The 16192-nt window shown below is 38.3% G+C and overlaps 1 protein-coding gene across 12 annotated transcripts in view; it reads right to left on the bottom strand.

Annotated features, from left to right (window-relative positions):
• Nucleotides 1-16192, bottom strand: part of DST (dystonin) — a 478002-nt gene that overhangs the window by 59253 nt on the left and 402557 nt on the right. For 10 of the 12 annotated variants that reach the window (XM_088024332.1, XM_088024333.1, XM_088024335.1 and 7 more), the window contains 6 exons: nucleotides 14425-14591; nucleotides 11838-11997; nucleotides 11306-11632; nucleotides 10733-10817; nucleotides 9221-9462; nucleotides 8125-8331 (listed from right to left, as the gene is read on the bottom strand). In XM_088024332.1, coding sequence (XP_087880458.1) covers nucleotides 8125-8331; nucleotides 9221-9462; nucleotides 10733-10817; nucleotides 11306-11632; nucleotides 11838-11997; nucleotides 14425-14591 — 1188 coding nt within the window. The remainder of the gene's footprint in view (nucleotides 1-8124; nucleotides 8332-9220; nucleotides 9463-10732; nucleotides 10818-11305; nucleotides 11633-11837; nucleotides 11998-14424; nucleotides 14592-16192) is intronic. The other 2 variants (XM_088024338.1, XM_088024340.1) reach the window with 1 other exon arrangement.

Genomic DNA, 16192 nt, shown 5'->3' with positions numbered 1-16192 from the left:
TTCATATTACTGGAGTCCCAGAAGGAGAGGAGAAAGAGGCTGTAGCTAAAAAGTACTCAACCATTTTAGAAATGAAAAGCAGGAAAAATCTGTCGTTGCCAGGAGCTAAGGAGAGGACAGAGGTGGGAGACTACAAAAGGGCAGCATGAGGTAGTCGCGGTGATGAAATGTTCTGTATCTTGACTGCATCAATGTCAGCATCCTGCTTGTGATCCTGTGCTATAATTTCGCTAAATGTTACCCCTGGGGAAAATACTGCCCACAATGGGATCATCTCTATATTATTTCTTACAGTTGCATGTGAATCTACAATTATCTTCTAAAAAGTTAATTAAAAACAAAAACAACAAAAGTTCTGTGTAGATAACCTCTCATCTGTGAGTTCCTGTTCACATTTTCTCTTTTAGGCATATGCTATGCCAAAGTGCCCTTCAGAAAGGATGTGCTAATTTATACTCCCACAAGCAGAGTTTTGCTGTACCCTCATCACCATGGGCCATAATTTATTTTTAAATAATATTTGCCAAGCTTATCAGTGGACTTCCCTCATTATAAGGAAATAACCTGCCAGTCATAACCTGGCACAAACATGAATAGCACTGATTGAGAGTACTGTTGTTATGCTTTCAATCTTACAAGAAAAATTAACAAATTATACAAGTGAAGAATACATAATATTATAAATTATTGTTAGTTTTTTTTTCTATATACCATGACCCCATTTGCTTTCACCTTTACGACACGAGTTAAATAAATGTGCAAATAAACAAATAAATACTGAAGCTATTTGCAGGTCAATTTCATTTAGTCAACAGTTCAGGATAGAAAAAAATTTTAGATAATCATTTGAATAATGGGCCCAAGCCAGAAATATAATAGGGGTAAAAATAATAGTTTTACATTTACCTTTAAAAACTCAACTGCATAAAGATCTGAAAGGGAAGACAGGGCTTAAGAGACCTTTCCTGAACAGCCTCTAGACATGCTACCTGAACAAAATCTGAATACAAACCGACATCTACCAAAAAACGATGGAAAGTCAGGCTGCTTTAAGACGAAGATATTGTCTGGGCGGCAGAGACACTATCCTACCTGCTGATTAGAACTCTCCTTCAAGTGTCACACATTCAAGAGGATCACTGACACACGAACGTTGTTCCAGACAGAAATTCAGAGCTTTAGTCCTCAGAGTGTGTGAGCTCCCTTATAAGGGCAGTACTTCCAGAACGACTGTGTACATGTATATATTCAAACAGAATTATTTATTTTTCCTGTATTTCCCATAATATTATACATTCTTTTTTAGCAAAGCCACATTTTTCATAAAACTTATTGAAGGGGCTCATGGTTTCACAGACAGTAGTGTTAATAAATGTTTTTTTCATTCATTCATTACTTTTTTCTGCTACTGGGACAAATCAGAACAATATGGATTCCAGAAAGAATCTTGAAAACCACATGAAAAATTTTATCTTGCGGCACTTGGATGGTTCAGTGGGTTAAGTGTCTGACTCTTGATTTTGGCTCAGGTCATGATCTCAGGGACACTGGGCATGGAGTCCTGCTTAAGATTCCCCTCTCTCTCTCTCTCTCTCCCCTTCTCTCTCTCTCCCTACCTCTCCCTCTTAAAAAAATTCCATCTTAATCTGGCTCAATAATTTTTACGACGTTACTTATTTCAAATGGAACTACTCATTAATTAGTAATAATTCATCAACGTGAAAAAGAAAAAAAAATATTTTGAGGCACCTGGCTGGCTCTGTCAGTGGAGCGCTTGACTCCTGGTCTCAGGGTTGTGAGTTCAAGCCCCACTCTGGGGGTAGAGATTACTTAAAAATAAAATTGTAAAAAAAAAAAAAAGAAAGAAAGAAAATTCAACTAATTTGGGAGCTTCAGATGTAGAAAAAGAAATCCTCATGAAAAACAAGTACAAGGGTCTTCTTTGCATGGATTATTAGCTTTCAAGCCATATACAATAAAACTTCAAAATAAAACTTTATTATGTGATTCACTTAAAGAGTACAAAACTGAGCAAAACAGTCCAGGCCTTTGTACCTGAGTGCAAGTGCTGCAAGATAATCTGAATAAAATTTAATAGTAAGGACTTTTTTCCTCTACTGACCCCCCAAAAAATAAAGTGACATAGCACTCCACTTGTTTGTGATCAGGCTAATTTTAGCATTTACACGAAAGTCCTAATAAATAAAGTCAGGCTGTTAGTGTTAATATTAGTTTAAATCTATTTCTCTCTCTCCTTAAAAAAAGGGATCCAGTGAAAAACAGTATGATGATACATTCTAAGTTGCCAAAATGGAAAGCTGAAACTCAAAACACTGTTTCTTCAACCAAGGCAAATATTTGCTCTGCTAAAAGAAAACAAGACTTCAAGCAGAAATTTCCCTTCTGTCTTTCGAGAAATTTTTTTATTAAATTAGCAAATATTTATTGTCCAGCAACAAACAGAACAGCCACGGGGTCTTCATTAAGCAATCTGCAGTAAAGCAAGGCATTTTATTTAGGCCTATGAGTCTTTCAAATGACTATATGTGTGCATTTCTAATAGACCATAAAAGCTGTTTATTTTACAATGTGAGAGCAAGTTTACTAGACCAAATTTTAATAAATTTGTTCACTGCTTACTCAAATAACAGAGATCGACTTCAAATACATTGTAGATCATCTTAGTACCCATAGTTGCATTCTGGGAAATATTTTACTAGGTATTATCAGTGGAGTCTAACCATTGACCTACTCTATGCCTATTACAGTTGAACTAGTATTTCAGGAATTTCCAACAAGATAATGAAAGACAATTTCTTAAAGATTTTATTTTTTAAGTAATCTCTACATCCAGTGTGGGACTTGAACTCACAACTCCAAGATCAAGAGCCCCATGCTCCACTGACTGAGCCAGCCAGGCACCCTGATAGTAAAAGACATTTTAATTGGCTATCTCTAAATATTCCTGAAAAAAGAGTCTAAAACAATAATGGCCAGCATTTTACTGAACACACTAAGTGCTTCACATACAGTATCTTCTTTAATCCTGACAACAACTGCATAATCTGGGTATTACCATTAACTCCATTTACAGCCGAGAAAATTGAGGCAGAGAGAAGTTACCTCATTTACCAGAGATTACCCAGCTAGTTAATGTTGGATCTGAGACTCAAACCAAGGTGGCCTGGCCCCAGGGACTGTACTTCTAGTTGCTTGTGCTTGTATACAGTTTGGGCTTCATGAACTCGAAATATTCATGTGATTTCATCAAAAATGGCTCAAATACCCTAACAGTAGGTTTTATTTTCTTATTTAAACATTTCTCCAATCTCTGACAAACTGCTTTTGTATTTATCTAGAAAGTTTCTCTTAAGTGGAAATGGAGGTTTAAGAAAGGCAAAATGGTAAGTGAACCTTAACTCCAAGGACATCCTCTTACTCCCTTCCCCTGGCTGAGGATCTTACCACTTTCTTTTGATTAGCATTTCCTTCCATTTTGCTCTGCATTATTCATAACACAGCCCATATTCTCCGACCCCCAACACCGGGAGGGTCTAAACAAATCTCACTTCCGTGGGGGGGGGGGGGGTTCCTTCTAGTTCTTTAAAAGAAATAAACAGGTGTTATTTTTCTCCAAGGCTGATTCCTAATGACCCGATGACCTGCTTCTTTTAATTGCCCTCAAATCACCAACTTTTGTGCCTTTAATATAAAGGGGTCATTGCGGCCAGTAAAATAAGTCAAGGAATTAGAACTGCTGACAAGTGCCTGGGATTCCCAGACCCGGTGAAACACACCCATTTTAGCAACTTCTGACAACTGTGCATATTTGTAAGAGGCAAAGGACAATGAACTGCTTTGAGGTTTAAACAGTCACAAGGGTCTGACTTCAGGCTACAAGTCTGTACGTCTTTTAAATGAAAGTGTCTTCCCCCTTTTCCACGTTGCTCATTTGGTTCAATTTGCAATTAGAGAAAGAAAACAACAAAAATACGCTACTGTTCATAGGTTTAACATGCAAAAATGTGTACAGTTGCTAACTTAGATGACCTCATGCATTGTGAGAAGGAGGCAGATGTTTTGCTTTGTTTATAAAGCTCACCATCACTATATACTAAGCTGCCTTGTTCTGCTCAGACTTTCCCTAAAAGTAATGAATGGGCCTAATTCTTTTTTTTTTATTTTATTTTATTATGTTATGTAATCACCATATATCATTTTTTATTATGTTAATCACCATACAGCATTAGTTTTTGATGTAGTGTTCCATAATTCATTGTTTGCATATAACACCCAGTGCTCCACGCAGAACGTGCCCTCTTTAATACCCATCACCAGGCTAACCCATCCCCCCACCCCCCTCCCCCCTAGAACCCTCAGTTTGTTTCTCAGAGTCCATAGTCTCTCATGGTTCATCTCCCCCTCCAATTCCCCCCCTTCATTTTTCCCTTCCTACTATCTTCTTTTTTTATATATATAATTCTTATAAAAAAGAATATTGTTGGGTGTCAGGGTGGCTCTGTCTATTGGGCATCTGACTCTTGGTTTCCCCTCAGGTTGTGACCTCGGGGTCATGAGATCTAGTTCTGCATTGGGCTCCACGCTCAGCAAGGAGTCTGCTTCTCCCTCTCCTCTCTTCCTCCCTCCCCACCCATACACATTCTCTCTCTCAAATAAATAAATGAAATCATTAAAAAAAAAAAAGACTATTCTCTTCAGAAGGCCAATGTCTGCCAATCTGTAGGGTCAGATGCATATAGTTCTTTCTCATTAGCCCATAGTTGAGGCAGTTTGATTATTTCTCAAAGAGCAATAAATACTACTCAAATTTACATAGGGTTCTATCATAGGACTCTATGATTTCAAAATTCAGTGACACATATTTTCAAAACTTACTATGATATAGGATTAACATAAAAAAAAACTAGCCACATCAAATCAGAACTTTTCTAAAAACTATATTTATATAGGGCTGCTACAAAGTCATGCTAATTAGCAGGTATCTGTGTGCACCCTTCCCTTTCCTTTACAAACTAATTCTTGTCCATGTTTTCCTGGACATCTTTCTTGTCGATGTTTGGAAGCCAATATACTGTGTGATAGGGGCCTGACACCTCACAAAGTCCCTATGCTTTTGCTGAATTCCAAAAAGCAGGTTACAACATTATAAAGGAGGTAGATCTGTATATAAACAACCTTAATGCCTGGGAAAGGGTGAAACACCTTAATAGAAATTTGCTTGGAAACAAAACATTCAGTTATTTAAAATATAGTTTAATCTAGCTAGGTTATTAAGAAGCAAAGCATTAAATCTATACATTTAAAAAATTAACAAGACATGTTCAAGACACATGTCCTTACCCTGTTAACCTGTGGGTGTGGTTATGTTGAGGGTACGGACATGAAAATGTTAATAAAACAAAATGTATGTGACTATGGGTATGTCTGAAAAGATGGGTGGTGGTTATATCATGTCCAATGTTTCAGAAGGAGAAGAGACACAGAACGGTACATGATTTGTTTATACGCCATAAAACAGTACAAAATATGTGGCTAACATCCAGGTCTCAAGATGTTTTTCCATCATCTCTTATATTACACGGATGTATTACCATTGTGTAAACAGAAAACAAATATTTTAGTATCAGTTGTACTCTGGTCCTAATTCCAAACATTTATAAGTGGGCAAAGTTACAAAATAACTTCAGTGATTATATTAGCTCTTTTATAAACTTGAAAATTATAAGTTTAGAAACTATTCTTTTGGGGACAAAACTAAGTCTCTGCCAAACCAGAAAAACAGGTACCAAATTTGTTTTTAAATTCTCCTAGAGAATGATAATTTCATGATCCTGTCAGCACTGTACTCTCCTGGCTCACGGTCCTTGTAGTTGCAGATGCTCTTGTTACATACTTCCATTTTGCTGTAATAATGGCACCTTTCTTCAGATTACTGGAGGAGGTTAGAAAAAATTGCACCACCCCTCAGGATTTTTCCTCTCTGCATAATTTGTAAGGAGACACCACAGTGAGGTGCGCCTGGGTGGCTCAGTCGTTAAGTGTCTGCCTTCAGCTCAGGTCACGATCCCAGGGTCCTGGGATTGAGCCCCACATCGGGCTCCCTGGTCAGTGGGAAGCCTGCTTCTCCCTCTCCCACTCCCCCTGCTTGTGTTCCTGGCTCTCACTCTCTCTCTCTCTCTGTCAAATAAATAAATAAAATCTTAAAAAAAAATAGAAGAGATCTGTATTAAATCTGGGTCCAACTCCACCCTGTACTAGCTTCTGGGATCACAGTAAGTCCCTTTACTACATATGTTCCTCCCTCTCAAAAAGTGTGTCTCTTCAGCCTAGCTGGAGGATTTCATTTTTTCTGATGGCGTAAGTACATTTTACTGATTTTCTTTATTGCTGCAGGTATTTCACTGGACAGACTTGAAGGCATTTCAAAGGAATTTCACACATGAATACAGAATAAATACATGTGAACAATGAGAAAATATTAAGAGCATTAATATTAGCTGTATGACCTACCGGTAATAAGACATCACTACTACACACATGATTTCTCTCTCATATTATTTACACACATTCTTCCTTCCATGAGTTTTTCTGTATTCTTTCAGAAAATCTTAAAAAAATTTTCTATAACAAATGATTTTATCAGAAAAAATAAACACTAACTGTTACTTTCCCAAAGGATATATGTTTGGGACATATACTGACCTGGTTACATTTTTTTTAAACTTCAGAAAATATCTGCTAACCTTGAAAAGAACTGAGCTACAGTTAATGACATTGGCACATATCTGAGATTACTAACCAGGACAAGCTCCCCTGCCATCTTGCCCTCATTACTGTCTTACTTCACCAAACTGACAAACCACAGTCAACTTCTCAAGAAAAATCATATTCCAGAACATTTGTCTTGCTATTTAGGAAATCTTTGATGCCAATTCTGAAATGTTGATATCAGTTTTGGTGAAAAAAAATTCAGTATTTTCCTATAGTTGAATAAACTTCACAAATAAATCCATTTATTTTCCTGTAATAAGGAGGCATAGAAATTGTGCCAAACTCGGAAAACAGAAGTCATGCAAATACATTCCTCAGGCATGAATGCGCTCCCTCGCAAAACTTTCTTAGGCAGGCCTTTTGCTGTCATTGTTTTTCATCAGCTTTTGTGATTCTAGAGCATGGCACAGACGTGAGGAGTGAAGCACTGTGCCATATATATTATGATATATAACAATATATAAATTACACTTTTACAGCAACCTTCAAAATTCAATTCTGGATGCTCCCACACAATCTGCTTGATTTGTGTTTCTTGCTTCTGGCACGTATTAGGAAAAGCTTAGTTACGTACCTTCCACAGCTCTGTTCTAAAGTAGACTGCAAGAGCGCACACTAACCCTGTCACAGAAACTCTGCAGTAAGATTCTGATGACTTAATGCAAACAGTCCAGATACTCAATTAAGTTCATCAAAACATGTCTTCTAAACTTCTGTTTCCAGCACCCCACTTGTTGCCCACAGTTTTCTGAGGGAGCTGAGGTGAGGGCTGGGTGCCTATAAAACTCTCTGGAACTATAAACTGCGTGAGTCGCAGACAGGTCAGAAACTATCGTTTTTCCCCTTGAGTCATCTCCAGAAAAAACACGACATCACCCACACCACTGCTTCCTTTTTAGAAAGAATATAGCCTCTCTTTGCCATCGGTGTGTGGAAATGAGCAGTTAATACTGATTTACATGATAACTCAAAATATTTACTCACAGACAGATTAGACTTAGCCAAGGCATAAAATTAGCATTAGCAATTCACATACATGGAGGCAAAAAGCACTTTGTTTGGAAAGCAGGGCTGATCTTCCCAATGACTGATTTGGTAAGGCTAAGTCTGGGCTCCAGTGAGGCAGATGGCTGTTAACAATGTACAGATTAGCAGTGCCCTGCCTGGCACTCACATGTCGAAGGAACCTGAACTCTTTTCAAATCCCTCCTTTCATTTTTGAAGCATAACAAATGAATGGAAACACTGTGAACAGAAATCTTTGTTCAGGTAAAGGCTCAGGGCACAACTGGGGAAAATTTATTGCCGAGACAAAAAACCATGCGCCCCTACCTGCTGGGATCTCAGAATGGCAGCATCGATCTCCTCCACCTTTTGAGTGATGGTGTCATTCACTAATCGGTAGCGCTCGTTGTCCTCGGCCACCATTTTTTCAAGTCCTTCCCTCGCCCTCCATGGTACCAGTTCCAGTAGAGCACTGCTCACTTCGTTAAGGGAGTCCAATAAGGCTTTGCTGTTCTTAGCTTCCTTTTTCAGTTCCTGAAAACAGGATTAAGAAAACATACAAATCTGGGAGGTAATGCTCAGGAGTTTGAACAGGCTTTTCCTTTCCCTGTCATTGGCCCTAAAGTCCTTTGCAGGCCAATAATGCCAGGCACTGGCGGCTGAGTTTCAGTTAAGTTAAGAAACCTTTGTTATTTAACGCTATTCTGTAAAAAGGAAAGTGTTTCCTGAGGAGCTCCAAAGAACAATTCACTGGTCAACATTTGAACTTTAATATAAATGTTTTTAAAATTTGGGAAACAAAACCAAGCAAGTCGACACGTATTATTCTTTGCTTTCTGGAAACCTCTTGAGTAATCAGGTATCAGAAGAGTAAAATAAAGAGGAAAGTCCAAGCCAGAACTAAAGTAACCCTCAAAATGAGAACATACTGGCTTTACATCATCCCAGTCGAATCATCACCTCCCCAACAACCTTTCACCCACATGTGATCACACTTCAGGGTGGATAAAAACAGAGGCTCTCTCTGAAGAGAAGAACCATGACCATGATGGAACACCACTTTTGCAATGTAAGTAGAAGAGCTACATCATGCTATGCATCTATCTCAGAAAAATATGGTTATTCTAAGCAAATTATGTGTATCTCTAAAATGATCATTTTCCTTTTTTTTTTTCCTTTTCTTTTCTGTTTTCATCATTCTGTCTCTTGTGTAGTAAGCTATACTCCCAACCATCAGACACTGGAAACAAATTACGATGCACTGTTTTCATCTCTGGGCTCCTACAAGTTTTCAACCATCGATCTGCTGCCCATTTCTCCTGCTCCCCGCCCGTGGAGGCATCCTTCGTTCTGTCAGGAATGACCCGAGACTATCTCCCTTGAAGAGAACCCACAGATCCGAGACACAGAGATGAGAGCGTACTTTCTGTCTCGCCTGTGCTTGGCTTGCCGCATCTCCCGTCAGGACCTGCGCCTCATAGGAAAGCAGTTCCACCTCCACTCTGTCCAGCCAGGCACGGAGCTCCTCCCGTGTGGAGTGCAGCCGCCTCGCGAGCTGCAGTGCCTGTTCCAGAGTCTTGGCTACATCCGTGCTCAATTTCGTAATGTCTCTGTACCTTGCTTTAATGGCTTCCAATTTATCTTGAATTATTAAAACTTCATCACCTAAAATTTCAAAGGCACGTTAGATCTCCAGAAAGGAAAGAAAAGGTAGAGAGAGGGGTTTCTTCAGATGTTATTGGACACTAAGGAGATTTTTCTGGAGAGGGGGGGAAAAAAAGGGGACGTTTTCCCAAAGACGATCTGACCCAAGAGAAGCCTTTTTCCAGGTTTTAATCTTTTCCCCAGGATTTCTGGCAAATCTCAACAGCTCTGAAAACACAAATATAAAATTGGGAAGGGCTACAGGGCCTTCAGTTACGTGAAAGCATCATCTTTGCATCTAACTATATGGTGTTTTCAGTTTTCAAGCAGGGGGCTAAACACTGCTTGGGTTCAAATACTGACTGGCTTGTTACCATTTGTAAAATAACCTCTCTGTGCCCTTGGTTACTCATCACCACATAGGGATAAGAACAGAATCCACCTCATAAGGTTGTGATAAAAATTCAATGAGTTTATTTGCAAAGTGTTTAGAACGGTGCCTGGCTTATATGTATGGATGCACATGTGTGTGTATGTGGTACATATGTGTGGTGTATGCATGTATTAATGTTAAAAATAATAAACTCATCTGCACTGTTTCAGTAGATCCTCACTTGACTCTACCTCATTTCCAGACACAGAAATTGTGTCCTAGGCTTCAGACTCCTAGTCCAAGGTTCTAAATACTATATTGAATTCCTTCAACTCATAGTGAATGTTACTTGCCCAAACCACAAGATGGATGCTGAACTGGACATGGGTACAGTGAAGCTTTCCTATGGCCAAAAGAATGACCTAAGTCAGTCTGTATCTGTTTTCTTAGTGGGTTGAAGCATGGAGAAATGAAGGCTGGGGGTAGCCACAGGGTGGGGGTGGGTGTGTGTGTGTGTGTGTGTGTGTGTGTGTGTGTGTGTGTTGAAAGGCAAACGATCTTAACACTGGAAAAATGTGTCTACCACCTATGCCCTCATGTAGTACAACCGCCTCCCACAAGTGGAAAACTCACATAACTCTGCTGTGGCCTTCTCGGACAGTCTCCTATGCCACAGTGCTTTGTGTTATGAGTAATACGCACAACTTCCATTAAGAACTCAAGTGAGATCATGAGAAAAGAAGTGAGATCATATTGCAAAACCCCCTTGGGCTTCAGTCTTCAAAGCATTCTGCAGAATGAAGTCTTGGAGTGGCCCCAAAATTATAAAGTATTTTGTTTTTCCCCCTCTCCCTAAGATATTTAGAAAGCAATGCAAAAATGCTAACTGCATAATGAGTTGATTTAAAAGATTCTCACCTGTTGTTTGCTTTAGTAGTTCTAAACCATTTAGTAATGCCTGATCTACATTTTGTTTTCTGAGTAGAATGTCCTCTTGCAGAACCTAAAACACAGGTACCATTTTTATGTGGGGGAAAAAATTTAAATAACAATTAGCTTTGGTTAATCTTAGAGAACTCTGTGTTTCATAGAGATTTAAGTAAACACCTCCTATTTTCAACTAGTCATTCCTGTTGCCCTGTCTCCCCCTCCTCTTTAAACCATCCTGGCCCATGTCTCATGTTTAGCTACCCTAATTCACACAGTCTCCTTCTCAGAAAATGGCCTATGTGAAGATATTGGACTACTAGTTAATTATGGGTCTTTGTATACAACCCCAAAACAACAAAGGAACAGTGAAAAATCTGGCTATTGGATAAATACAATTTTTTCTGAAAGTGACTTCATCAGAAGTAATCTGTATACACAGGCAAAGTCTTTTTTGAGTATAGCAATTCACCTAAATCATAAGAACATAAAATAATACAGAAATAAGGAAGACTGAGAAAACAATGACAACTGAAATGAAAAAAATAACATAAATAAAGATACCCGAAGTTCAGACTGCTGCTTCCAAAGCCCCTCAGTGCTGTAATCCTGGACTGAGAGCTTGCTCAGTTTGTCATGCACTTCATTCAGCCAATTCATCAGCTCAACTTCATCTTCCCCAAAAATCTTAGCATTACATAAGGCCTGCTGGAGGAGTTCAGACCTGCTGTGACTTTTCTCTTGAATCTCAATGTACCACACTTGAGAGGAGTCTAATTTATTTTGCACCATATCTTTATCCTCCCTGGAGCTCAAAACCTTTAAGGATTGGCCAATGCTAACAGCCTGGTGTAAATGTTTATTGTGATGGATGATGTCATCTTCTAAGGCCTAAAATAAAGTTTAAAAAAAAAAGAGAGAGAAACAAAAAGGATGGACAAATAAAAATGAAAACATAAACAGAACGGAAGAATGACATTTGAAATGGGCTGTTTGCAATCATGCATAACACAACAGTATGTAACTCAAATTTATGACATAGTACCACAGAGGAGATGGAAAACTGAACGTTACCAATGAGCAATGGGTATCTTACTTTGTGCTGTGCAATTTGTTCCTCAAGTTTAGACGCCTGCGTTCCTATGGGCTCGCAATTCGCCAGCCTCTTTTCTATGGTTGTAAGCCACTCATTCAATGGTTCTAGGGTTTCATGAAATTGCTGTGCTACCACCGAGATACCTTCCAACTGACGATTCCTATACAAGTGCCAAGACAGAGGTCAGTTAGGGATGAAGAATGTGTGAAATATTCAACAAAAATCTTTACTCATGCTCTTGCCTTCGAAATATTTTTTGTGAAAACATCTAGAAGGTTAAAGTTAAGATCTCTCACATTTAAAGGACATGCTAAAATAGTTCTCCTACTAAATAAAATTAAAAGTGAACCACAGACCAATCCCAAGTACCTAAATCTTATGAAACTCTTGAGAAATTTGGTTACAATACTTACAATAATAATAGCTGGATAATAGTAATACCAAATGTTATAGTAACAATAAGAGCAATAACAATGACAATAAATATAACAATTTATTGAACACATAATCTGCATCAAGCCCTGTTCTAAGTGTTTTATATATTAATTAACTTCAATCAGAGCACCAGTTACTGCAATTGCCTTAATCAACTGGTCAAAATTGGATTCAAATTTTGAAGACCTCATATAGCTAACCCCCCCATGGAATGAATAGGGATTCCTACTAAAGTTGTGTGTCAGGTATATTCTCCACAACCCCCTCACCCCAAGTACAGTGTCAAGTATATTTCCCAAAAGGAACAGTTAATATTTATGGATTAAAATATCATGAAAGGAGAGAAATATTCTTCAGACTTTTACTTGTTTGAAATATACTTTTATATAATTTGAAATTCTTCTAGAAAACCCATTGCTTTCTCAGTTAAAAAAGGTACCTTGAAAGTGAAAACCTACTTCCCTTGGGGTCAGTTTTCACGTAGGGCAAGAGATTGTGCTGGTCTCTATACCGAGAACCTGACTCAGTATCAAATCCTGGGACCAAGAGTTGTTGTCATAACTTTTTATCATGTTTGATTCTTAGGGAGTCACATGATTTAAGAAATTCACTTTCTATGGAGACCAAAGGAATTCTAGAAAATTGGCACATGCTACTGAATACAATTTCTGTATCATTTTATTACAAACTACATATTCCTATAAGTCTTAAAACTTTCAGATGAAACACATTTGATCTTTAAAAAATGAATAAAATGACAATAATATTTTTGACTTCTGAATTATCACTACATTCAAATATCCAATCATCTAGAATCAGTGAAAATAAATTATTTTGCCACTAAGTTTAGTTTACCTTGATTTAAATTGTGTGTGATGTTATTAAACTGTGTAGGAATCAAGTATGACACTACCCTTCCATTTGATACCATTGTGAGGAAGGTTTAGGACAAGAAAGCCATTGTGGTAGTAAAGCAGGGATCTAGACATTCATTCATTTATTTTTTATTTTTTTTTAAGATTTTATTTTATTTATTTGAGAGAGAGAGAATGAGAGATAGAGAGCACGAGAGGGAAGAGGGTCAGAGGGAGAAGCAGACTCCCTGCCGAGCAGGGAGTCCGATGTGGGACTCGATCCCGGGACTCCAGGATCATGACCTGAGCTGAAGGCAGTCGCTTAACCAACTGAGCCACCCAGGTGCCCTCATTCATTTATTTTTTACAAAGTACCTAGAGTATGTCCCACGGCAGCCAGGGCACAATGTCCTGGGCATTACATAGAAGGATAATCTCCTGAAACATACTAAAGGTCATGGAGCTTTTAGCCTCCTTAGGAGCATGTTATTCTATGGTCCTTCCTACAACTATAATTAATTCTACTCCGATATTCAAGATTAGACAAATCCTTCTCTTCACCATTGTAGTTCCAAAGAAGGTAGCCATTTATGGAAATAATCATTCTGTTCAGTGGTTCATTTATTTTCAACTCAACCAGTCTATGTGGCTATGGTTACACTTCAGTGTAGCTACTACTCAACACTGGTCAATGTGATGCCAACATGGAGAATGAAAAAAATGTAATTAAAAAACAGGTTGACTGCATGCCCTGCAGACCATGCTCCAGATCTCTTAGCCTTCACAAACACCACAGCACCCTTCCATCTACTTCGTTTCTTAGCTAACTCCCAGTCCTTTAAAACACGGCTTAACTGTCATTTCCCTGCCCCCAGACTCAGTTCTTCCTATTATACGCTTCCACAACACCCTACATTTTTGCTCTGAAACCTCACATTTGTCATTACTTTCCAATGGCTATAAAACTCTACTAGACTGTACCCTGAGGACCTAGACGAGCTGTCCAGCTCACCTCTATAACCCAAGGCCTCGCTCTGTGCCTGATGCACAGCAGGCGGGCAGTCACTATGTCATAAATAAATTACTCCTGAGGGAATCGTTTTTCTTAAAATAAAGAGCTGAAATTATTTGGTGACTCCAAGACCTTACCATTAAAGGAATGAAGAGACAGGCCCCACGGCCGCTGCTCCCTGTTCACATATACAGTAAACATAGGAAAATGACGATTTGAAGAAAAGCATTATCAAAACGCAAACATTCAGCAGGAAAGCCTTTGCTGCTGGAAGTATCTAAGTTACCTCGTTTCAGCTTCATTAAGCAATGCCTCCCATCTACTATCCAAGAGACTCAGCTGTTTCAAAATCTTCACTTTATCCGCAGGTTCTGCTGCTGCAGCAATTTTTTCTCCTTCTCGTTTGATGACATCCACAGTGGATCTGCGGTCATCCAACAATCTTTGGAGTAGCTTGAGACAGAACATTCAATACCAAAAGCAAAAGGGGTGGCATGGGGAGTAAAGGAATAATTGTGTTAACTAATGGAAAACGCAGTCTAAGTACTTTTCATACATGACAATACGTATTTTGTATGGATTCACATAAACAGGAAGTAGGATTTTAAAAATAACTCATTTTGTTTAGTGCTTCATTGCTATTGTGTCAGACACTGTGATTGGGGCTTTTCATAACAGATAAAACTAATATTGATAAGGCCATTAAGCCCATTCATTATTCATTTTTTTAATATAAAATAATGGGGTGGAAGGTGCCGCTGAAGGATAACTGAACTGCACTGGAAGTACAAAATCCCATTTATTGGAATAAAATGGGAACCCCCTAAACCTTCAATGATCACCTGTCCTACTGAGACAAGATTATAAATCATTACTGTTCTCAACACCTTTCCCCATGTTAAACAAACCATTATAGACAGGGGAGCTGAGACTCAGACCAAGTTCACAAGCTAGTGAGGCTCAAACTCGAGGCCCCTGCCTCTCTTTACTAGGTGGAACTAGCTCCTAAAATCCTTCATGAGGCTGGAAACCCAAAAAGAGCCTCGGAATATCATCTCCAAAAGGAAGAGAGAGAGGATGGAATAAGTCAGAAATCCCCAAAGCTGGCTAAATAAGACTAGCATTTCAGGATTTAGCAGCAGAAAAAAAATCCAATTTAATTCTAAGCAAATATTTCAAAAAAGCCTGGGATGGAATGTTTGACAGTAGCCAGAACTCAGGATTACCTTGCTCTAATCTAATCAAAATGATTCTTTCATGAGTAAGTGCTAAGCACAGGGACTGTGTTAATAGCAGGGAGGAAGGCACAGGTATATGAAATGCTAAATACTTCTTCACTGCTTCCTTAATCTGATCCTGACTGATAGTTAAGGATTAAAGAAATGCACAGTTACCTCGGGGTAAGAAGCTAGAAGAGTATCCTCTCACTTTCATTTTGGGACCACCAAATCAGGTGGTAAGAGGAACACATTTAAAAAGAAGGGGAAGACATGCCAACTCTCTTGATACAGGTTACAGTCATTGTAAAATCAAGGTACAACAGGTGAGTTAGGCAGTAAAGACAACTAATTAAATGGATTACTTCTGATAAACTTTAATAGCAAAGCCTCTAGCAATTAAGAAAGCAAAATCAACAAATACGTTCTGTTGGCTAAACATAGGTCATTGACTTTGGGAGAATAACAGAGGTCTAAATTAAATACTGAACGGTAGCAGTTATATTATTATATATAATATTATATTATACTTATTAAATATACATTACTTTGTTACCTATTACATATTATGTATATATTATTTAAAAATCATGCAAATGCAATGTGTTTCTTGTTATATTTCTATAATCCTTATCTCTAAATCTATTTCTCACAGGTTAATTCCCAATACCCTAGAATCTTCAAAGAATTTTTAGCAAGAGTACTGAATGTCAAAACTAAATTAAACCTCTTGATCCATTCCCTTCTTTTTTAAAGTTCCACACAGGAAAAATCTTACCAATGTGCTGTGTGGTAGGCCCCTCCCATATGCCATTTCAAGTCATGGCTGACAAATTG

The sequence above is a fragment of the Eumetopias jubatus genome, unplaced genomic scaffold (assembly GCF_037043125.1).
Source record: "Eumetopias jubatus isolate StellerSeaLion01/CBP00866 unplaced genomic scaffold, mEumJub1_p1.0 scaffold_6, whole genome shotgun sequence".
Taxonomy (NCBI): domain Eukaryota; kingdom Metazoa; phylum Chordata; class Mammalia; order Carnivora; family Otariidae; genus Eumetopias; species Eumetopias jubatus.
The sequence above is the reverse complement of the archived record's forward strand: the minus strand, read 5'-3'. Positions and strand labels throughout refer to the sequence as shown.